Raw genomic sequence first — 25327 nt, 5'->3', positions numbered from 1 at the left:
CAGGAAAAAACATCCAATGGAAAAAAGACAGTCTCTTCAATAAATGGTGCTGGGAAAATTGGACAGCTATATACAGAAGAATAAAACTTGACCATTTTCTCACACCATACACAAAGATAAACTCTAAATGGATGAAAGACTTCAATGTGATACAGGAATCCATCAAAATCCTGGAGAAGAACATAGGCAATAACCGCTTCAACATTGGCCACAGCAAATTCTTTCAAGACACATCTCCAAAGGCAAGGGAAACAAAAGCAAAAATGAATTTTTGGGACTTCATCAAGATAAAAAGCTTCTGCACAACAAAGGAAATAGTCAACAAAACAAAGAGGCAACCCACAGAATGGGAGAAGATATTTGCAAATGACACAACAGATAAAGGGTTGGTATCTAAGAGCTATTAAGAACTTCAAAAACTCAACCCCCAAAGAACAAATAATCAAGTCAGAAAATGGGCAGAAGACATGAACTTCTCCAAAGAAGACATACGAATGGCTAATAGACACATGAAAAAATGTTCCACATCATTAGCCATCAGGGAAATTCAAATCAAAACCACACTGAGATACCACCTTATACCAGTTAGAATGGCAAAAAATGACAAGGCAAGAAACAACAAATGTTGGAGTGGATGTGGAGAAACAGGAACCCTGTTACACTGTTGGTGGGAATGCAAGTTGGTACAGCCACTTTGGAAAACAGTATGGAGTTCCTCAAAAAGTTAAAAACAGAGCTACTCTATGACCCAGCAATTGCACTACTGCGTATTTACCCCAAAGGTACAGATATAGTGAAAAGAAGGGCCACATGCACCCCAATGTTCATAGCAGCAATGTCCACAACAGCCAAACTGTGGAAGGAGCTGAAATGCCCTTCAACAGATGAATGGATAAAGATGATGTGGTCCATATATACAATGGAATATTACTCAGCCATCAGAAAGGATGAATACCCACCATTTGCAGCGACATGGATGGAACTGGAGGGGATTATGCTAAGTGAAATAAGTCAAGCAGAGAAAGACAATTATCATATGGTTTCACTTATATGTAGAACATAAGTAATAGCATGGAGGACATTAGCAGAAGGAAGGGAAAAATGAAGGGGGGAAATCAGAGGGGGAGATGAACCATGAGAGACTATGGACTCCGGGAAACAAACTGAGGGTTTCAGAGGGGAGGATGGTGGGGGGATGGGTTAGCTCAGCGATGGGTAATAAGGAGGGCATGTATTGCATGGAGCACTGGGTCTTATACGCAAACAATGATTCATGGAATACTACATCAAAAACTAATGAAGTACTGTATGGTGACTAAACTAACATAATAAAACTAAAAAAAAAAGACTCATCTATATGATGATAGAGTCCCATCTTCACAAATATTTTCAGGAAATATGGAAGTTGGTAATTGAAAAGGCTTTTTACTGGATTAAATGAACATTTAATTTAAATCCTGATGATAGAAGAAAAATATTTTTATTCTATCTTTTGTTAATGGATTAAGAAACCCAAAAATTCTATTGCAATTATCCAAAAGATTCCTAAAAGTATCATTCAAATCTTCACTATTAGTCATCTTTCCTTTCATAAAACAGAAATCTCTGACAAGTTTGTAGAGGATCAACACATTCACTTGTTTAATACATACTACAATGTATGTAGAGAGAAGGAAGAAAATTTTTTGATGAATTAAACATAAAATATGTTTTATATTATCCAAATTTAAAATTAAGAATGCAGAGGATTTCTGAACCTACTTGATCATCCTCTTACAGTGTCTCTTGAAGAGTAGAAGTTCTTAATTTTAAGGAAGTTCGACTTTTCATTTCATAACTCATGCTATTGACTAAACCCAAGGTCACCTAGATTTTCTTCTATGTCATCTTCTAGAAGTTTTACAGTTTGATGTTTTACTTTTGGATCTATGATTCATTCTGAGTTAATTTCTATGAAAGGTTTTTTTTAATGTGGATATCTAGTTGTTTCAGCAGAATGTGTTGAAAAGACTAACCTTTCTCCATTGAATTACCTTTCCTCTTATCAAAGATCAGTTTGTCAAAGACCAGTTCAGATATTTGTGTGGGTCTACTCCTGAGCTCTCTATTCCATCCCATGATCTATTTGTCTATTCTTTCACCAATACCACATTATCTTGATCACTGCAACTTTACAGCAAGTCTTGAAGTTGGGTAGTGTACAGTCCTCTGACTTTGTTCCTTCTCAGTATTGTGTTGGCTATTCTAGGTCTTTTGCCTTTCCATATAAACATTGGTGTGTGGGGTGCCTGGGTGGCTCAGTCATTAAGTGTCTGCCTTCGGCTGAGGGCGTGATCCCAGAGTCCTGGGATCCAGCCCCGCATCGGGCTCCTCCACTGGGAGCCTGCTTCTTCCTCTCCCACCCCCCCTCCCCCCGCCGTTTGTGTTCCTTCTCTCACTGGCTGTCTCTCTCACTGTCAAATAAATAAATAAAATATTTTTTAAAAATTGGTGTGTAATTTTCAGTTCATAATTTTGTATCCTTTGTCTTAAAGAGGGCAAATAAAACTTTATGAACTACAGACCCCATAAACTCAGAACCTACTTTTATGTGACAATTCAAGCCACAAGCGTAGATTAAAACCTGGAGGAAGAAAACAGAAGGTGAGGCCCCGATGTATATCCTCACACAAGCAAAAGAGAGAGATGAGAAAAAGAACCAGAAGAACAAAGAAAGACTGAGATTCTCCAAGTTGCTCAAAACTCCTAATTCCAAACCACATCTGCAGGTACAGACATATGATATCTCTAATTCTAGTGTACAAAAAAAAAGTATGATACTTACTTGTAAACTAATTTTTTATTTGAAGGCACCAGAAGCTGCCAACAAATTTGAAGAAAACCACCCCTCTGCTTTTCCCTTTGTTTGCCAAACAGTCCATAACTTTTGAAATAAGGGCTAACCAGAATTTTTATGTAAGAGCAAAAACTCAAAGATCATTAGCACCACTTCCTTCATGAAGACCTCTCTGATTCCCCTAAGCCAATCCAGACTATTCCTCTAATATAGCCCTAATCGCAGTGAGCTATAATTGTTTGCATGTTTGTCTCATTATATTATACTTTCAGGGAGGGCAGGGATCAAATCAAGTCTTATCTACATATCCCCAGTGGACAGCATAGTACTAGCACATATAAGTGTTCAGATATGGGATGAATAAATATTGACAAAAGGCAGATACTATGATTCCAAATTTATAAATGAGGAAGCTCAGGCTTGCCCTGGTGTACATATGAAACAAATGGCGAAGCTGAAATCCAGGTTTCTCAAGTGCAAAAATATCTCCCTAATATATTAACCATAAATCACTGTAACAATAATATATTTTAAAACATTAATCACCTGAGACTCAAGTGGCTATTCCAAATGGAACAAAATGTTATTTTTCCCTGCTGCATAGTACAATTTATCACTTCCTACTTCCACCATACTTTCACTCACCCAGATTATATGTGAAGCTTTATCTGTAGACCTGTAAGTTTTCTTCATACTAAGGAAAGGAACTGGTAAACTATAACAGCTGAAGCTATTACATTCAAAGGAAATAGGACAAAAGCTAAAGAAATTGTAGGATGGTTGCATTTCTCCTGTTCAGAACTCTAACAGAGACTAGAGCTGCTCTAGGGGAAAAGGGTGGGAAGCATGTTCACGTGCTCATGCCCCTATAATCTCTATAAATACTCTACTTCCTCCAAAGCCTCCGCCCTTACACACACACACACACACACACACACACACACCGCCACACACACCAGATGCATGAAAACCTTTAGTCCTGACAACAATCATGAAACTTAAGGACTTGCTTCTTTTGAAATCTATTTAGCTCTTTTTCACTTTGCATCGTGACAGTACCTGAGACATGAGCTTATTTATGGAAGATTCCCTGAAGGACAATCTCTTTATTAATAATAACAACATAATAATTATAATAACACAACATAGTTAACACTCACTGAGTGTATGGCTTTGTATTAAGCACTTCATAATATTAGTTAATCTATACCTCACAAACCATGTAAAATATTACTTTCCCTATTTCACAAATGGGAATGAGATGAAGTAGTTTGCCCAAGCTCCACACAACAAATACATGGTCAGCACAGAATCAAAACCTGGGTCTGTTTAACCCTAAAGTTTCTGCTCACATCTACCATCTTACACTGCTTTGAGGAACAAAGAACATCATAGGTTGGTGGCCTCCAAACTTTTTTGATTGCAGATGAGTAAACATTTTTATCATAAATCATCCAAATATAAGTATTAATATATGTGAAATATACGATTACATATACGTAATACATATATGTATTACACATGCACTTCATGCAGTTACATTTTAGTGACGTTACAAAACATAGGTCAAAATAAAAACTTTAAATTAATCAGCTAAAAATTAAATAAGCAATATTTTAAAGTTGTTTTATTTTTATAATGGTTCAAAAACCTTCCTTCTCCTATTTTAAAAATAGTATTAATAATAATACCTGGCATTATTAAACTTTCAATAAGACACATTATTGAAAATAATATGAAAATTCAATTAATTACAATTTCAAATAGTCTTCTTGATAATTCAGAAATTTCTGGATAACTTCTTGCCAGATTATTTTTACCAAATTATGTGGTTGACAAAGATTGTATGTAAGTGTTGAATCACTAAATTGTACACCTGAAACTAATATTACACAATATGTTAACTACGTGGAATATAAATAAAAACTTTAAAAAAAAAAACAACCATCATCTTTGCCATTTTCTTTTTGTTCCTTTGTGCTGGCATTATTAGAACCATATTATACCAATTTCTTTTTTACAAAATCTCTTTAAATCCACTTACCTGGGCACATGTGAACTGCAGCATTTTGAAATACACCGAAAATAAACTAACAGATGATGAACATTATCAATTCCTCCCAATTATGAAAATTCTCACTCCAGTCTCAGAATAAATAAAAATGTATAAAACTAATAATTATCTGATAGTAATTAATTATTAGCAAAACTCTTCTACTCAATGAGGTTTTATCTGCACATCTCCTGGAGTGCTCATACACCCTCTCCCATACCTGCTTCGTCCTTGGAGATCACTGACCTAAATATTCTAAAATACACCACTAACCTAACATAATAAAACCGGACCTGCGTAGAACTATCAGAATTTAATTCATTGTCCAAAAAAATCACTTTTATTCCATTACGTTTGATGCGATACCATGAGCCTAACTGAAGGAATGTAGGAGAAACTGCTTTCATAGTGAGGGAAAAGGAGAACTAAAGTTAAAATGAATTCAAAGGACTCCTTCCTACATCATCTTTCACAGACTATGGCTGAAAAGCAAGAAATAATCATCATTTCTGCACGTCTCCCAATACAAATACTCCTGCAAACAAGGAAGTCCATTCTGTGATTCATACAGACAAAGCTTGCAACAGCTTGGGAGAGAATCAATCGATGCCCCCAAATCTAATTTTGAGAGAAGCAGAACATGAGCACGTTTTAAAAGACATCCTTTAGTGATTATACTAATTGTCAATACAACCAAATGTACAGTTTGTATAATTATATCCTCTTTTATGTTATGAATTTTCTTATCATATTTACTGAAATGTAATTTTATGTCTGTTAAATCAAAGAAACTGAGTTTGTAAAAAACATTTTTTCACTTATGTGATGGTTCATAAGAGGACCTATCAGCCAGAGTGTATCTTTGTACTTAAAACCATAAAGCAGGGCACCTGGGTTGGTTAAGCATCTGCCTTCAGCTCAGGTCATGATCTTGGGGTCCTGGGATTGAGCCCCACATCAAGCTCCCTGCTCCACAGGGGCCTGCTTCTCCCTCTCCCTCTGCCTGCCACTCCCCCTGCTTGTGCTCTCTCTGTCAAATAAAATCTAAAACAAAACAAAGCAAAACAAAAAACCATAAAGCAGCTAGAAGAAAGGGGAACTTCTAGTCATTTATTTAACCTCATGGCTGTGTGCCTGTATATGATCACTTTTATGTAGACATTTCATTATGTTGATAACAGCATTAGACTCATTCTAATACGTAGAATACCACCTAATTTCTATCCTGCTCAGTATCAGAGCTTCATGTTAAGATAATCAGGAAAAGTCTAATACCAAGTAATATTCATCTAGTTAGTGTCATGCCTTCAAGGAACTCAAAATGCTTGACCAAAAAATTATGAACAATGCTTCCCACATGACATATTTTCAGACCTTTCTTTTCTAGGATACTGAGTGACTCTTTGTGCTGTATTTTACTGATGCTTACATACATCTTAGATAACTGAAAAATCCAAGGTTCAGAGTGGTAGGGAAATTTATCATGAAGTTACCACAAGTTAACAGCAGAGCTCAAAATAGTTTCTGATTGGTTTTATCTTACCATATTGTGTCAACTGACGTTTTTAAAAACAGACAAATGTCAGTACCAGAAGAGAAACTGAGCTACCCAAGAGTACTAATTGCATTTGAAAGTACAGTAACATTAATCACAATAATAAATCTAACAAATATGGGTGCTTACTTACTGTACACCATGCATTGTACTAAAGCATTATGCACACAATCTCATTTAATCCTCAAATTCTCTGAGATATGAGTTCTGAACAGGAGAAATATCATTTTATGCCTGAGGAAATCAAAACTAAAGAGAGGATAAAAATTTGCCCAAGATAGGAAAGCTGGTAAGCGGCTGTTCGAGTCAAACTCAGACTGATTCCAAAGCTCACATGTTGAACGAACATAACTAGGTAGAATTAAAAACTGCCCAACCACTTGTGTATCTCTGCACCAAGGGACCACTGTGATTACTTCATTAATAAAGACATGAAGCAGATTCATTTATAAAGTATTTTCACACTCATTATCTTATTATTCAAACAGAGATCAGAACACTATTTCTCTAGTTTTAACACACTCTGAGGCGATGATTCCCAAAAGTAACTACAAAAAGAAAACCAATGCATATATTACTGCTAACCTATTAATGATGGGAACATTGATGCTTAGAATATACTAATGAGGGGTGCCTGGGTGGCTCAGTCTTTAAGCATCTGCCTTCGGCTCAGGGCGTGATCCCAGGGTCCCGGGATCGAGCCCTGCATCGGGCTCCGTCCTCCACTGGGAGCCTGCTTCTTCCTCTCCCACTCCCCCTGCTTGTGTTCCCTCTCTCGCTGGCTGTCTCTCTCTCTGTCAAATAAATAAATAATATCTTAAAAAAAAAAAAAAAGAACATACTAATGATTGATTACACAGCTGGAAGGTCTCAGCTAAGAGACGCCTTCCCTGACTGCCATATCTAAAGTAGTCTCTGCTCCAAACCTGCCAACCTCATCACTCTCACAGTGATGTCACAGTAGTTCGACTGCTAACAGATAATGCAGATAAAAAGTGCCATGGGAGAGATGGAAGACCAGAGCCAGACTGACTAAGTGGAAAAACAAAACAAAACAAAAAAAACACTGCTAACCTGCTGCCCAGAGACAAGAGTTGATGAGAAGTGGCCAGGGAGAAGTAGTGAGAGGGGCTGCAAGACACCTAGAATTCAAGCAGGCCATGTGGCCCAGAGGCTGGATGTATAAGACCTCAGATATCACCACAGAGCAGAACCACACACCACGATAAAAACTGTTCTGAGCTAGGAACACCAAGGGCAATAGAGACAAGAGCCAAATTGCTAACCTGCCCGGGGTGAGCACAGAGGAAGAAAGATACAGAAAAGAAAAACAAAATTTAAAGACTACTAAACTACGTACTCAACAAAAATAAACTTTTTACACTTTTTTTTTGCAATATACATGACAAAGGATTACTACCACTGATACATAAAAAGGATCTTACAATTCAATAAGAAATTGACCAATAACCCAATTAAGAAATGGACAATTCATAGGAGAAATAAAAATGACAGTTAACCTCATTAGTAATTAATGAACTATAATTAGAAATGATGCCATATCAATTATAATCTATTACACTAACACATATAAAAAGATAGGAAATAATCGGCATTAGCAAAAAACAGAATAAACTTGTTTTCTCTTATGCATTGTTGATATAAGTATAAATTGACATGACCTTCCTAAAAGTCCATTTACTATTTTGAAAAAAATCCACTTACTAAATGTATCAAAAGTTTAAATGTTCATTCCTTTGACATAGCTCTCATACTTCTAGAAGTGTACAAAGATACATATGTAATGGTGTTCATCATAGCGTGGTTTAAAATCATGAAAAATTAAAGATAACTATGATGTCTATCAATAAAAGATCAGTTAAATAATTACAATATATCCATAAAACACAACACTAATGTAGCCATTAAAAAGAATATAAGCCTATATTCTTTGATATCGAAAGATATTCACAAAATATTGAGAATGTTACAAAATAACAAGCATGTATTATATTATTTGGTTTGTATAAACTGATATGTGGCTCCTATATATTTATAACTTATGTATATGTGTGTACAGATAGAGATGTCTAAAAAGATATTAATAAAAATATTTTTATCTCTACTATAATAAAAATAATAAAGTTGCTCTCATTTTGAAAAAATATATTTTTACTTTAAAGTATTAATTTTAGTGGATAAATATTCAGATATTTATGCACATGAAATAATGAAGTCATTTCACTGAAATGTGAAAAGCACCCATTACCAGTATTTTTCAATATTGTTTGTGAGGGTTTTAGAAATTAAACGGAAAATATTCGGTAAAAATTTAGAAAAGAGGGGCGCCTGGGTGGCGCAGTCGTTAAGCGTCTGCCTTCAGCTCAGGGCGTGATCCTGGCATTTCAGGATCGAGCCCCGCATCAGGCTCCTCTGCTGGGAGCCTGCTTCTTCCTCTCCCACTTCCCCTGCTTGTGTTCCCTCTCTCGCTGGCTGTCTCTGTCAAATACATAAATAAAACCTTTTAGAAAAGAAACTAAAATCTACCTTTGTCTTTGACCAATAGCTTCTTTCTTACACTGGAAATAAGTTATAAAGACAGAGAAATTCACTCTCAACATTAGCAAAGGTATAAAATATTAAAGAATAAGTTTAAAAAGGCACAGGGAAAAACTTATGAAATATTTTCAAATGACATAAAACAAGAACTGAACAAGTAAGGAGATGTAACATATTCTTAAGTGGAAGACTTAATGTCAGAAAAATATCAATCCCCTCCAAATCAGGATGTAAATTGAATACAATTCCAATCAGAATCCAGTGATGAGTATTCTTGAACTGGAAGAAATGAGAAACTCATTTCAAAAAGTAATTATATGAGAATAGCTATGAAAACCTTGGGGAAAAAAATGAGAGAGTGGTAATAAACCTTACCAGATATCAAAACAGTATAGCACTGGCACAGAAATAAAGAACAGAAAAATGACAGAAAATACAGTTCAGAAAGAGGTACACATATATATGGGAGTAAAATATATAACATATATGATGTTCCAATTTTGTGGTAAAATAATGTTTTATTTTAAAAACAGTGCATTCATAGCTTGGAAGAAAATAATGTGATATACTTACATCACACTAATATAAACATAAATTCCAGTTGTAGTAAGAGAGTAAAGCTCTAAATTAAAAACAGAGTAAAAAGATGAAGGATATCCAGGAAAATGGTTTGCAATACATATGACAAAGGATTAATATTCCTAATTCACAAAGAGTACTTACAAACTGATCAACACTAATTTTTAAAAAAAAGACAAAGAATATGAATAGGTAACTCACAAAACAAAATGCAAATCAACAATAAATATGTGAAAATTTACTCTCTCTGGCTATCACCAGAAAATTGCAACAATGAGATAATAATTCTCACCTGTTAGGCTAAGAAAGATTGAAAAGAACACTGATACCCATTGCTAATGAGAATGCCAGAAAATAACTGCTCTCATACACTGCTAGTAGGAATGAGAATTATTATAATCTTTTCTGAAAATTCTCTGGCAAAAGTGCATCACAATTTCAAATGCAAACCAAAAAAATTTCATAAATTGGAGTCATCAAAATTAAGACTCTGCTCTCTAAAAGAAACTGTTAAGAAAATGAAAAGACAGCATGCCTGGGTGACTCAGTCTGCCTTTGGCTCAGGTCATGATTCCAGGGTCCTGGGATGGAGTCCCGCATCAGGCTCCCTGGTCTGCAGGGAGCCTGCTTCTCCCTCTCCACCCTGCTCGTGCTCTCTCTCACTATCTCTGTCTCTCTCTCTCTCTCTCAGATAAATAAAATCTTAAAAAAAAAAAAGAAAAAGAAAAGAAAAAGGGGCGTCTGGGTGGCTCAGTCGGTTAAGCATCTGACTCTTGATTTTGGCTCAGATCATTATCTCCGGGTTGTGAGATCGAGAGCCTGACATTGGGCTCTGCACTGGGCATGGAGCCTACTTAAGATTCTCTCTCTCCCTCTGCTCCTCCCCTATGCCCCTCCCCCCTAAAAAAATTCTCTTTCTCCCTCTCCCTTTGCCCCTCCCCCTCTCTAAAAAAAAAAAAAGGAAAAAGTCACAGAAAAAACAAATTTGCAAATCACTTATCTGAAAAGGGGCTTATTGCCCAAAATATATACAGAACTCTCAAAACTCAATAGTAAGAAAACAAAACTCATTTTTTTTTAATGGGCAAAGGGCTTAAATGACACTTTACCAAAGAAGATATATAGATGGCAAATAAACACCTAAGAGATGTTCAATACCATTAGTCATAAGGTAAACTGCAAATTAAAACCATGAGATACTACTATATATTCACTAGAGTAGCTAAAATTTAAATGACAGACAATACTAATTGTTGGCAAAATGTGGATGAACTAGAACTCTCACATACTGTTGTAATACACGGTAGTTTCAGCCACTTTGGAAAACAATCTGACAGCTTTTTTAAGTTAAACAAATACCATGAAATCAAGCATTCCCATTCCTAGGTACTGTACTATCTAAGAGAAAAGAAAAAATATGTCAACATAAAGAGCTGAGAACAACTGTTTATAGTGGCTTTATTCATAATCACCAAAACTAGAAACAAACCAACAGAGGAATGAATAAATAAATTGTAGCATGTTCACAACATGAAATATTACTCGGCAATAAAAAGGAATGAAATGCTGATACATGAAACAAGTGAATGACTCTCAGAAAGAATTATACTAAATGAAAGAAATCAGACACACAACCACTTTATTATTCCATTTATACAACATTTAGGAACAAATATCAGATCAGATACAACTAAGGACTGGAAGGAGGAAAAGAAGATTGCAAAGGGAGACAAGAGAACTTCTAGGGTGAGGGAAATCTGTATCTTGATGGTGGTGGTGGCTATTTGACTCTATTATATATACATTTGTGAAAATTTATTTTTTTCTTATAAATTCTACCACAAAAAAACTGATTTTATAAAATTTAAAAATACAAACCCTTCATTAAAAAATAAAAAGATAAAAAAATAAAAAATAAAAAAATAAAAAAAAAATACAAACCTTTTGACCCAGTCATCCAACTTTGAGAAATCTACTCTACAGAAATAAATGTGTCAACATGTATAGAAATTGTACAATGACAGGGAAATGGTTAAATAAAGTTATATTTAATACCATAGAATGGAATGCAAATAACTTAAAGGACCTGGAAATAGTCCTCTGAGCATTATGATTTATGGGAACTGAAAGAACAGTTCTCATTCCACTGATGTGAGCCCTTTGCTCAACTAAAATTAGAAGAATGGGCCACAACAGGGAAGTATGAGCTTCTTTTGCTCAATTCATTTGCCACAGTAACACAGGAAAGCTGACCACAGGGATCCCAATCCACTTTAGAATCTAAGACTGAAAGAGGAGGTACAAAACAAAAAGTGGCAGCAATTAACATGAGAAGAGTCCTCATTTGGAAAGCATCTTAAGTAATGCCATCCATTTATAACAGTTTCTGTTCAGGCTGCCTGGTTATAGAGGGTTGACTATGACTTCACAGCACAAATAAATTTTGTTTAAATTTGACCTCGTTCCAAGATCATTCACTATGCTCCATATGCTATGCAGAATGCTGTACAAATATGACATTCCTTGCCCTCCAGAAGCTTATGTTCTAAACAAAATCCTAGAGAATACATTGCCCCTTAAGGCTGACTTTTTCATTTGATTATAGGAATCTACCACAAAAGTTGAATTTATGCCTCAAAAAGTATGGGAGTGGGGCAAGGTGAGGGGAAATGAATAACTGAATCTGAACCTACAAAAGTTACTAATTAGCTGTCAAAATTATTCCAAGTGAATTCATAAATCATATACACAGAAGAACATTTCCAACAAATATATAGAACTTTATTACATTAAGAATCATGAAAACACAAAGAAATGGAAGAACAATCCCTGTTCTTTCTTAAAAGCTCTGGGACAAACTAGAAGCTACAGGACAAGCATACATCCATGTGTTGTGAGTCAGTGTGAAAAGTGCAGCATGTTACTTGTCACCATTTAAAATAGTTCTATCACTGTTGTTCTATTGGTATTACTCCATCACCTTCCCAAAACCTTGGAGTTTATTTCAAAAACCCTCTAGATTAGGTGAAGCTAACATTATTTCCATTGCTATGTAAATCATTCACATAAAAACATTAAAACATGTTTAATACCATGCAAAAATACAATCCACTTTTCCAAAACTATGATATAAGAAGGAATACTTCAATAAGATACACACATTAAAGAACTGTTATTAGTCTCTGTTAACTGGACTGTCACTAAGGACTGCAGCATTGTTTCCTTTTATTGAATGGTCAGAAGACCTTCAAAGCTAGATTATCATTTGCCCACATCTGAGGGGTGGTTGTTTAAGAGAGACTGTGAGCTGGAATGTCGAGTATGAAGGCATGCCTCTCACTCACGCTGACAGTAACATCAGCCAAAGATGAACATCTAAGAAGGAGGGCTTGCTAGTGAGGTGGAGGGCAACAACCATCATTTTAGCATGCTTTTAACTATTTGACATTTCACTTTATCAATTTTCTACTACATTGATTTTATTAATTTTTTCCCATACTATGATCTTAGTTATCCAATTTTAAAATAAAGAATATACCATTAATGGACCAGGAAACAATTATGATACCCTGCTACCACCTATATACATGAAATTCTGTAAATAATTGAGGAGAAGGGTTGAGAGGAGAGCAGAAGCATGAAGAAAATGATCTCTGAGATTTTTGGAGGCCCAGTTTCCTCATCCTGTTCCACATAAATACTTTCATTGCAGACATTTCAAATATTATGCCAGAGTTATACAAAATAAGTGGAACATCACCAAGCAGAAATCCTAAAGTAGGTGTTCTGAACATGTTGGTAAAGAAAGTCACTTCATTTGAGAGGTCTCTGCCCCTTCAACCTCACCCTCCTTACCAATATACATTCATCACTGAAAAGGGAAATATTTACAAAAGTTAGTTTAGTTATGTTTAAATATTATGTTTAGCTGTCTGGAGACCATGTTCTCAAAATTTATACAAGAAATCAAGGATTAAACTTCGTAACAATTAGGAAACCACACTGTGTAAAATCAAAGACTTAGTTAAAGAACATTAAAATAGTTTTACCATTGGTGCTAAATTGAAAGTGACTACATCTCTTCCCAACACCTGGAACCAAAACCTTTTGAACTTTCATGTAAACAAACTGGGGCACACCAAATGCTCTGTCTGCATCAAGGTACCACCTCTGTACACGCATTTGGGTGAAAAATGTGGAAAATGCCTAAGGACTCTTTGAAGCAGCTTGGGAGAAGTGAGAGCAGGAAAGAGGCTCTTCTCTAGGGTAAGTTTGTTTAGTGGAAAGTAAGCAAGTTGTCAGGGTAAAAGTTGACAATGTTGATTCCAACAGTTTGAACTGCGAATAAACATCCAAAGGGATTATGTTACTGAGAATTAGAAAAGATTCCATTGAACTCAATAGAACACTTGTGTTTTCAAAGATAATATGCCTTCAAGCTACACTCTGGATCCACAATTTAGGGTTAGAATTACCTTAAGCCCTTTCTATGCCACATTAAAGAACAAGGGTCTGACCTCTTTAATACGGACCTAAAATTAAAATAAGAATGGAATAAAAATATTTTATTTGTAATAACTGAATTAGAAAATACTAAATACATGTACATTTGTACACCTGAGACAGAATAAGGAAATTTGGAAAAAAAAATCTATGTTCTTCCCAAACATCTAAACTTAAATAGTTTCACCAACTTAGGGAAATAATGCACTGGCCATAAATCACTTTTAAGTTTTCTCCCCTTAATGACCTATCAAAGAGCAAAAAAACAAGGCCTATACTTATGAAATCCATAATCCTCTTCTCTGCTCACCAAAGCCACATTTAAATCTGGCTTTTATCTCATGCTGTTGGGTTTTCTACCAGGTACCAGATGAAAAGTTGGAAGACACTTGTGCTTTTTCTAAAGCAAAACAATTTGGTTGCCACTAGCAATTCCTGGTAAAATGCCAGGAAGCCTATAAAAAAAGTTAAAATTTTCCATGGGGCGCCTGGGTGGCGCAGTCATTAAGCACGTGCCTTCGGCTCAGGGCGTGATCCTGGCGTTATGGGATCGAGCCCCACATCGGGCTCCCTGCTCTGCTGGGAGCCTGCTTCTTCCTCTCCCACTTCCCCTGCTTGTGTTCCCTCTCTCTGGCTGTCTCTCTCTGTCAAGTAAATAAATAAAATCTTTAAAAAAAAAAAAGTTAAAATTTTCCTAACTTGGAGTTTACAAAAATAAGTGTGAGATGTACATAGCCTGTCAGACATTCCATCTCTTTATTTTTCAAATATTCATAAGCAAGGGGAAAACAGACACTTTTGATTTGTTAAACTTTATTTAGATCAATATACGCAGGTATGCCTTGCATGCCCTCAAGAAAATGGAGGTAACTTAGACAGCTCTTCTTAATCCATCTCAAGTCCACCATGATTCTCACATTAGAGTTTGCTGTTAGAATCTTCTCCAAAGCTTGACGGAAGCATGCAACTCACACGCTCTTTACCAACCAAGTTTGCAGGCAGCTCTGCAAAAAGTTGCTTCTCCTTTGAGCTCTCACACAAATTCAATTCCCTCCTTGAACCAAGGATGTAAGGGAGTATGGCTGAATCATAGCCTCTTTGCTCTTAAAAAGAAACTCAAATTCTCCAGATATTTTCAAACTCCACCAGGAATAGAACATTCTCAGCTCAGCCTGTGGATCATTATCTCTTTTACATTTCATCTTTATGTTCACTGGGTTCATAGAAAGGGCATACACAGAAAGAGGAAAATAGCTGCTTCTTAGACACCAAATTTAGTAATTCTTTCAGATCTACTGGCACACATCTAAGAAGTCATATTTTTATAAGGCTTCATTAGGTTTTCCTTGGTTCTGTCTTTTGAGAACACACATGCTGAGTTGCCTATAACCTCAAGCCAAAATACATCTGTAAACTACAAGAAATATTTTTTATAGGAAGACAAAAGTCATCACAATTTAAAAAGGGATATAGTGGGTAGAGACAGATGTGGGCTCATCTAGAGTCCATTTTAATGTCTCCCAGGCATCAAGTTATTAACTAATGGAGGCCAACAATCTACAATGCTCTAAGATTCCAGACAACTTCAACAGCCTTACCTGTTAATACGAGATTACTGTAAGTATTAGAGAATTGCTCCTTTAGAAGGACAAGATGCATCTGAGCTGCCTTCTCCCGCTGGAGCTCCAGCATAACATCAGGGTGCTGAGCAATCTTGCAGCCTTTCTGTTTATCCAGGGCAACATCACTTCGAACAATGTCTACAAAAAGAAATAAATGCAGGCAGCAAAACCAAAATAAAACAAAAAAACAAAAAACCATATACACATCAAAGTCTTGTTTCACCCCAAATGACAGAATTTATAACCTCCCAGTATTTCATCAGAATGAAGACATTCATAAGTAATAAACCTGAAGAGCCTCCAATTTCATGACATATTCTGCAAATTTCTCCGGTCATTTCCAAATTCTTTGGCAATTTCCATTTTATTACCTCACTGTGACCTCATTTAAGATTCTCACTCCTCCATTCTACTCTCAGTTCACCTCCAGGACTTACGCACTTCCTAGGGCCTTTTCTTAACAACCTGTACCATTCTCCAGGGAAAAAAATATACAATCTTGTCTGAACACTAGGGACTATGATTATCTCCTCTACCTCATGCTATAGGACCAGGTGATAGCTCCTGCATGTATATTCGGGATATGTGGCCTGTTTTCAAATTTACCTCCCAGCTAGCCCATTCAGCTCAAATTAGGGCTATCACTCTGTGGGTTAACTACTCAGGATTTCTCCTATCTTTCATGTGCCTCTAGCTGCATTCTGACTCATAAATAACTCTTTAAACCTATAAGTATTTTGTGGGTCAATGAAGAAAGCAAAAGTAGGGCTAGAGTCACTTTGTAGATCTGCCACTTTCCCAATTATTTTCCCATTAGTGACAAGCTGCGTTTTATACTTCAGTATGATTTTTCACTCAAAGCAGAAGTATCGTCCAGAAAATAGTCTTCCTCAAAAACAAACATTCTCCTAGAATGCTTCCCAATTTGCAGGGAGGTTTGATGCCCTAAAGTTATTTGTTTATTTTTACAAATTAAAATATAATTCAGCTGACTATCATTGAAAGAAATGATGTTTATCAACAGCAATCTGGATGACAGCTCTAGAAACTTTCAAGTTTTGTGTAGCAAACTGAAGGACTTTAGGAGAAAATGATTTAAAAAATAATAATAATAAGTGCTCTGCCACTGTTGATACCAATGGCTTTGGAAGGGAAAAAATAATACCCATGTTAATTGTACCAATAGGAAAGATCTGGTTCTTAAACAATGCTCAAAGAGAAAATAGGACACCTGGCATGAAAGATGGGAAACTGTTCTAGACAAACAGTCTTCAAACCCATCAACATAGCCCTAATAGAGAAGCCCAGATATAAATACAAACCCATGACAATGAGGGTTAGGATGTGAGATTAGCCAGATGTGGGAATGGTTCTTACTTAATCTTGGTTGAAAACAGGGGAGCTGGTTGGAAACAATGTAGTATTTACTCCTAAAACCTATTTATGCCAATTTCTAGACCGTAGGCAATAAAGTGAACTCATTTAACATTCAAGTAACTTCTCTCATAGATTTCCTGAGATTTGAATACAAAAGTAGAATAAATTAATTCAAGATACACTCTAGTTTTTCCTCTAGAAAGCAAGAGGAAAACTTATTACACTGTATAATTGAATCCTTCCAATTGTCCTATGAATGTAGCAGATATTGTTGACTAGCTGACCCACGCCTACACACAATCCCTTCTCCTTTGTTTTCCTCTACCATAGAGACTAAAAACACAAAAATAAACAATTTCCCAGCTTTCCTTGAAGCAAGGGGTGACCATGTAACATGGTTCTGGCCAATGAGCTGCAGGCAGACATCCCTAGGGGGACTTAACATTAGTGACAAAACCTCACTAAGAGAAAACCAGGATCTTTTTCCTTTAGCCTGTTAGCCTTTCCTATTCCTTATGTCTAAAACATAGACATGAAGCCCAGAGTCAAGAAGTCATTTTGTGGGGGCACGTGGGTGGCTCAGTCGTTAAGCGTCTGCCTTCGGCTCAGGGCGTGATCCCAGGGTCCTGGGATCGAGTCCCACATCGGGCTCCCTGCTCTGCTGGGAGCCTGCTTCTTCCTCTCCCACTCCCCCTGCTTGTGTTCCCTCTCTCGTTGGTTGTCTCTCTCTGTCAAATAAATAAATAAATAAATATTAAAAAAAAAAAAAAGAAGTCATTTTGTGGCAATGAGTCAAGAAGCCAGAGGGCAAAGGACTATATGCTAAGGATGGTAAAATGAAAGATCAGAAGAGCCTAAATCCCTAATGTTTTTAAGGAGCTCCCACAGCTACCCTACTTGTCCGTCTTAGACTGCCCATCATTTGATTTCTTGTTATGTGAGATACCACTTTCTTATTTTCAAAATCCTGACATGTTTTTGTAATCCTAAATGATAAAGAATATTACTATTCCTATTGTAAAAATGAGGAAACTGAGGTCCACAAAGCTTAAGTGACTTGCTCAAGTTCACAGTGCATGGTCAGTCCCCATATCCAGAAGTTTTCAAAGCCAATCCAGTAATCTTTCCAAAAGTTACTCCTACGTAGAAACTCATGAATTTAACAGAAAACTATGGTAAATAACAAAAGTGATGAACTAAAGAGAAAAACCTAATTATACTATTACAGCAGAATATCATAGATGGTCTATCCAGAAAAGAAATATGTATGATACTTGCCCAGAAAACATTACAAAACTTGTACCAAAACATACTATATAGAGTCAAGAGGAGTTTAAATTATTCAGATATCTTCTAATAGGAGTCTAATACAAAAGTAGAACACCTACCAAACTCTGTATTTCCTATGTAATAAATGTCTTGCTCAGAAGGCAGAGAAAGCAAATATTATAACTGATAGCCAAAACATCACTCCAACCAGAACCTTAAAATAAAGTGACCATATTATCTTAATAATAGTAAGAAAAGAAAATCATCGGCATGGCCAAACATATGTCTGAGACTTTAGAAACGTATACTGCAAAAATGTTTGGGGAAAAAATAGATATGCCAGTACAGATTCTTTATTTGACCCTGATCTGCTTGAAATTGTATCAAAGACTAGATAAACACACAAAAAAGGATACTTATCAAAGACATACATGGTCATATACATGTGGAAGAAGAGTTAATATTATAGGTGACAGATTCAAAATTCAAAATTATCTGGACAACCTAGAAACTTAGGCTGAAATCCCCAAGACATAGACATGAACACAAAGTCTTGCACTTATATGAAAACTAATTACATAAGAGGATAAGGCCAAACCAGACAAAAGCTCAAATATTTAAGGTATTAAGTTTTATAGGTTTTAGTTGAATGCAAACTTTATGTAAGTCAGTAATATGCTGCCAAATATGATATTGCTGCCAAAAAGATTAATGCAATTCTTAGACGAAATTAATAGAACCAGAACATCCAGAATACAGGAGATAACATAGCCACCCTGAATTCCATGCCAGCCAAGGGCAGCACAGCAAAGAGTTGGAGTTAAAGCAGACCTTGGTTCAAATTCTAGCTTGGTGGTCACTTATTAGCTGCAGAAGTGACAGACAACAATGCCTCTGTAAGCCCATTTCTTCATGCTGTTATTGTAAAGAGTCATAAAAGATTAAGCACTATGCATGCCACATAGTAAGAATTCCATAAATGGTAGCTATTTCTGTAGTTTTTATTATAATACTCTACTTGTAGTATCATATGTTTTCCACCTGTAATAGTTTCTCAGGATACTAATCATCTAGCGTCCACCCAAACAAAGTGCCATGATGGGAAATGATTTTATTTTTAAAAAATAGCTGAAAAAACAGTGTTGAGCCTGGCAAAGAAAACATTAAAGATGACTTGCTTCATATAGAAGAGAAAACTGACTTATTCTGTATAAATACAGAATTATACAGAATTGTGTATAAATACACAAACATTATAGGAGTAACCAAAAAATATACTATTTAGTTCCACATGAGAGAACTATAACAACAGAAGTGGTCATATAAGAAAAGGAGAAGATGGGGTGAGTTTCCTTTCCCTGGAGATATTCAAGCAGAGACTAGGTGACACAGGCACAATAAAATGATTTCAGTATAGTCATTAAAGCCTGCCAAGAACAGGGTTAAAATACTTTCACCAACATTATATGAGGCAATATAACAGATATCAAAGGCAGATGCTTTGAACTCAAATATACACAAGTTTAGATCCCAGCTCTATCACTTATTTTCTGAGAGCTTAGACAAATCACTAAATCTCTCCTTTCCTAATTTTTCAAAATGAGAATATTAATAGTGTATTTGTAATGAGCTTACACGAACAGTGATAGGGACATATGAGACATTCAACAAGTGCTGGTTGTTTTAGCAGGTGCTAATAATAATTATATTAATACTGGAAAGTTGTTACTGGAAGATATTATTATACCTTTAGCTCATTTTTAGCTCAAAAATTTTACGGCTCTACAAAAACTTATGCTTTTCTTATGTCAGACATGATAGAAAAAATAAAGCTAGGAGACTTAGGTATGAATTTTAACTAATTTACCAATTAATCATGAAACTATAGACTAAAAACTTAACATCCTTGTGCCTTGGCTTTTTCCTGGTCTACCAAACCGAAAAGTTGGAGTGAATGATCTCTAAACCTCCATCCTCCTCCTACTAGCTCTCTCCTTCTTGCTGATATACTTTATTGCTATGTGATCAAAGTAGTTCCAAATATCAAGCTATCCATATGTCATCTCCTCATCTCCCCCTATGGTCTTTATTCTGATATAGTTCAAGGATGCCAAAGACCCAACATATACCCTGAGTGAGGCAACAAGGGAGAAAGCATCCTGCACCAAAGTTGATACCTAACATCAAGTCATTGCCCATCAGGACTTCTGGACATGTGAGTATGATCATTTTTGTATTTTTGTTCTTGCTTCTTTCTGTGATACATCTTTCTCCATCCTTCAATCAATTAGTAACCCACAGTTCGCTTAGCCGAAGGCTGTAGTTCTGGTTGGTGCAAGTGACAGACTAGCAGACCCACCAAAAATTTTAACAGGGAGATCCTAGAACTTTGAAAGAAACATAAATGAGCTATATAAGTCTGCCTCGCATCCCTGGCTGACTGGAAGGCTGTGAGCACATGCAGGGGATATTCAGCATAGGATTCTTCACAGAAAACTGGTTAACTGGAAAACCATACACAAACTCAAGAGGTTGGGAGGAAAGTAAATGGTGAGGCAGACTTAAAAATTATCATAAAACTGAACATTTTTACCAATCCCCACAGAAATCCTTCAGCAGAAAGCAGAAGGCTTAGGGATTAGAGATTCAAAGTGTCTGAAATACAGCTACTGAACAATCACAGGGTGATCACTAAGATATTAAGACTCAGAGGTGAACCCTAGGAAGCCAAGCTAAAAAAAATAGTAATAATAATTTTAAGAACAGAAGAAATATCAGTGACAGCACAGGATAAAAAGATTAAGTCTGAATAATTTATTTTTAAAAAGGCAAAACAACAATTCTCAAGGGAAAAAAATTAAATTACAGATTGGCTATGATAAATCTAAAATGTCCAGTTTCCAAAAAAAATTATGAGTCATGCAAAAGAAACAGGAAAGTGTGACTCAAACTCAAAAAAAAAAAAAAAAAAAAAAAAAAGCAATCAGTTAGAGCTAACTCTATATTAGCCCAGCATACAAAGACTTCAAAGAATAGGGGTGCCAGGTTGGGCAGCTTCCTTCAGCTTGAGTCATGATCCCAGCCCCACATCAGGCTCCCTCCTCTCTGTCAAATAAATAAATAAATAAATAAATAATCTTTTAAAAAAAACCCAAAGAATAGATTATAAATATATTTTAAAAATTAAAAGAAACCTGTTTAAATAATTAAAGAAAAACCTAATAATGACTCAAGGAACAGCGGAAAGAAAATAAATAGAAACTTTTACTTAAAAAAAGAGGACAAATGGATATTATAGAGTTGAAACGTACAATAACTGAAATGAAAAATGCACTAGATGGGCTTAACAGCAGAACTGAGAGGGCAAAAGAAAAAATCAGTATGTGAGGACAGATGAATAGAAATGACCTAACATGAAAACCAGAAAAGGATCAAGGAAAAATGAGCAAAGCCTCAGAGTATTATGGAATAAAATGAACCAACCCAACAAAGAGGAGAGAGAAGGACAGAAAATTATTTCAAAAAATAATCAAAAAATTCCCAAATTTGATGAAAATTATTAGTGCACAGATCCAAGAAGTACAACAAAAGTAATCATTAAAAAGAAATCTACACCTAGAACATCATAGTACAACTCTTGAAATGCCAAGATAAAGAGAAAATCTGAAAAGCAGAAAAGAAAAACTCCTCTCAAAAAGGGACTCAGCAATACAATTAATGGCTGACTTCTAATCTGAAACAATGGAAGCCAGAAAGCAGTGGAACAACATATTCAAAGTGCTGAAGAAAAAAATTCTGGGACACCTGGGTGGCTCAGTTAGTAAAAGTGTCTGCCTTTGGCTCAGGTCATGATCCCAGGGGCCTGGGACCAAGCCCCGCATCGGGCTCCATGCTCAGCAGGGAGTCTGCTTGTCTCTCTCTCTCTCTCTGCCCCTCCCCCTGCTTGTGCTCTCATGGGAGAGCATGTGCTCTCTATCTCTCAATTAAATAAATAAAATCTTTAAAAAATTCTTATAACCAAGACTTCTGTATCCAGCAAAACTATCATTCAAAAAATGAAAACAAAATAGACACTTCCATATAAAAATACTGAATTTGCAAGCAAATCTGTGATATAAGAAATATTAAAGGAAGTCTTTCAGGCTGAAAGGAAATGATACCAGATAATTCAAATACACAGAAAGAAAAAAAATACATTAGAAATGGTATATACGTAGGTAAATGTAATAGAATTTTTATACTCTTAATTTCTTTAAAATACATAAGATTATATACAGAAGACAATTACATTGTAGTTATAACATATATAGATGTAATATATAAAAAATTGATACTGTAGAGGGAATAGGAAAATAAGGTGTATTAATGCAAAGTTCCTTTAATTTATCAAAATTAGGTATTAACTTGACTTTGTTATAAACTAAGATGCACAGTGTAATTTCTGAAGCAACCACTAAGAAAATAACTGAAAATAATGCAGTGTAAAAATCAACAAAGCAATTAAATAATCTAAAAAAATATTTTTAAAAATCTAGAAAATTGATTTAACAGAAAGAAGGCAGTAAACATAAGAAATATAGAAAATATCAAAATGGGGGCACCTGGGTGGCTCAGTCGTTAAGCGTCTGCCTTTGCCTCAGGGCATGATCCCAGGGTCCTGGGATCGAGCCCCGCATAGGGCTCCCTGCTCTGCTGGGAGCCTGCTTCTTCCTCTCCCACTCTCCCTTCTTGTGTTCCCTCTCTCGCTGGCTATCTCTCTCTCTGTCAAATTAAATAAAAATCTTAAAAAAAAAAAAAGAAAAAGAAAATATCAAAATGGCAGACATAAATGCAACTATACCAATAGCTGCTTAAATGTAAATGGACTAAACAATCAAAAGCTATAGATGGTCTTATTGAGTTTAAAGAAGATCCAGGGCGCCTGGGTGGCACAGCGGTTGAGCGTCTGCCTTCGGCTCAGGGCGTGATCCCGGCGTTCTGGGATCAAGCCCCACATCAGGCTCTTCCGCTATGAGCCTGCTTCTTCCTCTCCCACTCCCCCTGCTTGTGTTCCCTCTCTCGCTGGCTGTCTCTATCTCTGTCAAATAAATAAAAATAAAATGAAAAAAAAATAAATAAAGAAGATCCAAATATACACTGTTGAAGAGACACATTTTAGATTAAATGACAAATATAGGTTGAAAATAAAAGAATGGAAAAAGATGTATCACACAAACAATAAGCACAAGGGTGCTGAAGTGATTAAATTCGTGGCAAAAAAAAATTTACAGGGGTTTGGAGTGGTACCCATTATGCTGTTATTTAATCACGTTTTTTTTTTTTCTGGAGAGAGGAAGAAAGAAAAAGATTTTCCTTTTTCTATCAACAATTGCTCTCCATTCTGTATTGAGAGGGTGAAAACTTGCTACTTCTCTCATTTTCTTTGGGCAAAATTCTATGGCTCAGATTCACCAAGATTGCTGATTTTGACTGTAGGTTGCCCTACTCTGCTTTTCCCCTTCTTTCACACTACTTAACACAATAGGTAAGTCCTTCTAGCCAACACTCCCTAAGAATGGGGTAAGAAGGACAACCCCCTTAACTTTTTTTCTTAAGCTTTGTGTAATTGCTTTTTTTTTTTTTAAGTATAACTGATACATAACATTATATTAGTTTCAGTATACAACATGATTCAGTATTTGTGTATGTTGTGAAATGATCACTACAATAAGTCTCATTAACATCCATCACCATACATAGCCACATTTTTTCTTGTAATGAGAACTTTTAAGATGTACTCTTTTGGCAACTTTCAAATATGCAGTACAGTATTATTAACTATAGACACCATGCTGTACATTACATATCCATGAATTCTTCATTTTATAGTTGGAGTCTTGTAACTTTTGATCCCCCTCACCCATTTTACCCCACCCCTACACCACCTGCCTCTGGCAACCACCAATCTGTTCTCTATGAGTTTGCGTGTTTTGTTTTGTTTCAGATTCCACATATAAGTGAGATTGTATGGTATTTGTCTTTCTCTGACATATTTCACTTAACATGATGACCTCGAGATCCATGCATGTCATCACAAATGGCAAAATTTCATTCTTTTTTATTCCACATTGTGTGTGTGTGTGAGTGTGTTTCACAATTTTTTTATCCATTCATCCATTGATGGGCACTAAGGTTGTTTTCATATCTTGGCTATTATAAATAATGCTGCAATGAACATGGGGCTCCATATATTTTTTCTTTTGAGTTAGGGTTTTCATTTTCTTCAAATAAATACCCAGAAGTGGAATTGCTGGATCACATGTAGTTCCACTTTTAATTTTTTGACGAACCTCCACATTGCTTTCTATAGTAGCTGCACCAAGTTACATTCCCAGCAACAGCGTATAAGGGTTCCCTTTTCTCCACATCCTCATCAACACTTGTTATTTCTTATCTTTTTGATAATAGCCATTCAAACAGGTGTGAGAATGAGATATTGCATTGTAGTTTTGGTTTGCATTTCCCTGAGGATTAGTGATGCTGAACAGCTTTTCATGTACCCATTAGACATCTGGATGCCTTCTCTGGAAAAATATCAAGACCTTCTGCCCCCCCACTTTTTTTTAATGATATATTAGTCACCATACAGTACATCATTAGTTTTTGATGTAGTGTTCCATGATTCATTGTTTGTATAGAATACCCAGTATTCCATGCAATACATGCCCTCCTTAATACCCATCACCAGGCTAGCCCATTCCGCCATCCCCCTCCCCTCTAAAACCCGCAGTTTGTTTCCCAGAGTACATAGACTCTCGTGCTTCATTTCCCCTTCTGTTTACCCCCCCTTCATTCTTCCCTTCCTTCTCCTACCAATCTCCCTGCTATTCCTTATGTTCCACAAATGAGTGAAACCATATAATTGCCTTTCTCTGTTGACTTATTTCACTTAGCATAATCTCCTCCAGTCCCATCCATGTTGATACAAATGTTGG

General features: G+C 35.9%; 1 protein-coding gene across 1 annotated transcript in view; it reads right to left on the bottom strand.

The window, feature by feature from the left end:
* HPSE2 (heparanase 2 (inactive)) overlaps nt 1-25327 on the bottom strand; it is a 640767-nt gene that overhangs the window by 566394 nt on the left and 49046 nt on the right. The window contains exon 3 of the mRNA XM_048219210.2: nt 15684-15845. Coding sequence (XP_048075167.1) covers nt 15684-15845 — 162 coding nt within the window. The remainder of the gene's footprint in view (nt 1-15683; nt 15846-25327) is intronic.

The sequence above is a fragment of the Ursus arctos genome, unplaced genomic scaffold (genome assembly GCF_023065955.2).
Source record: "Ursus arctos isolate Adak ecotype North America unplaced genomic scaffold, UrsArc2.0 scaffold_7, whole genome shotgun sequence".
NCBI classification, from domain to species: domain Eukaryota; kingdom Metazoa; phylum Chordata; class Mammalia; order Carnivora; family Ursidae; genus Ursus; species Ursus arctos.
The sequence above is the reverse complement of the archived record's forward strand: the minus strand, read 5'-3'. Positions and strand labels throughout refer to the sequence as shown.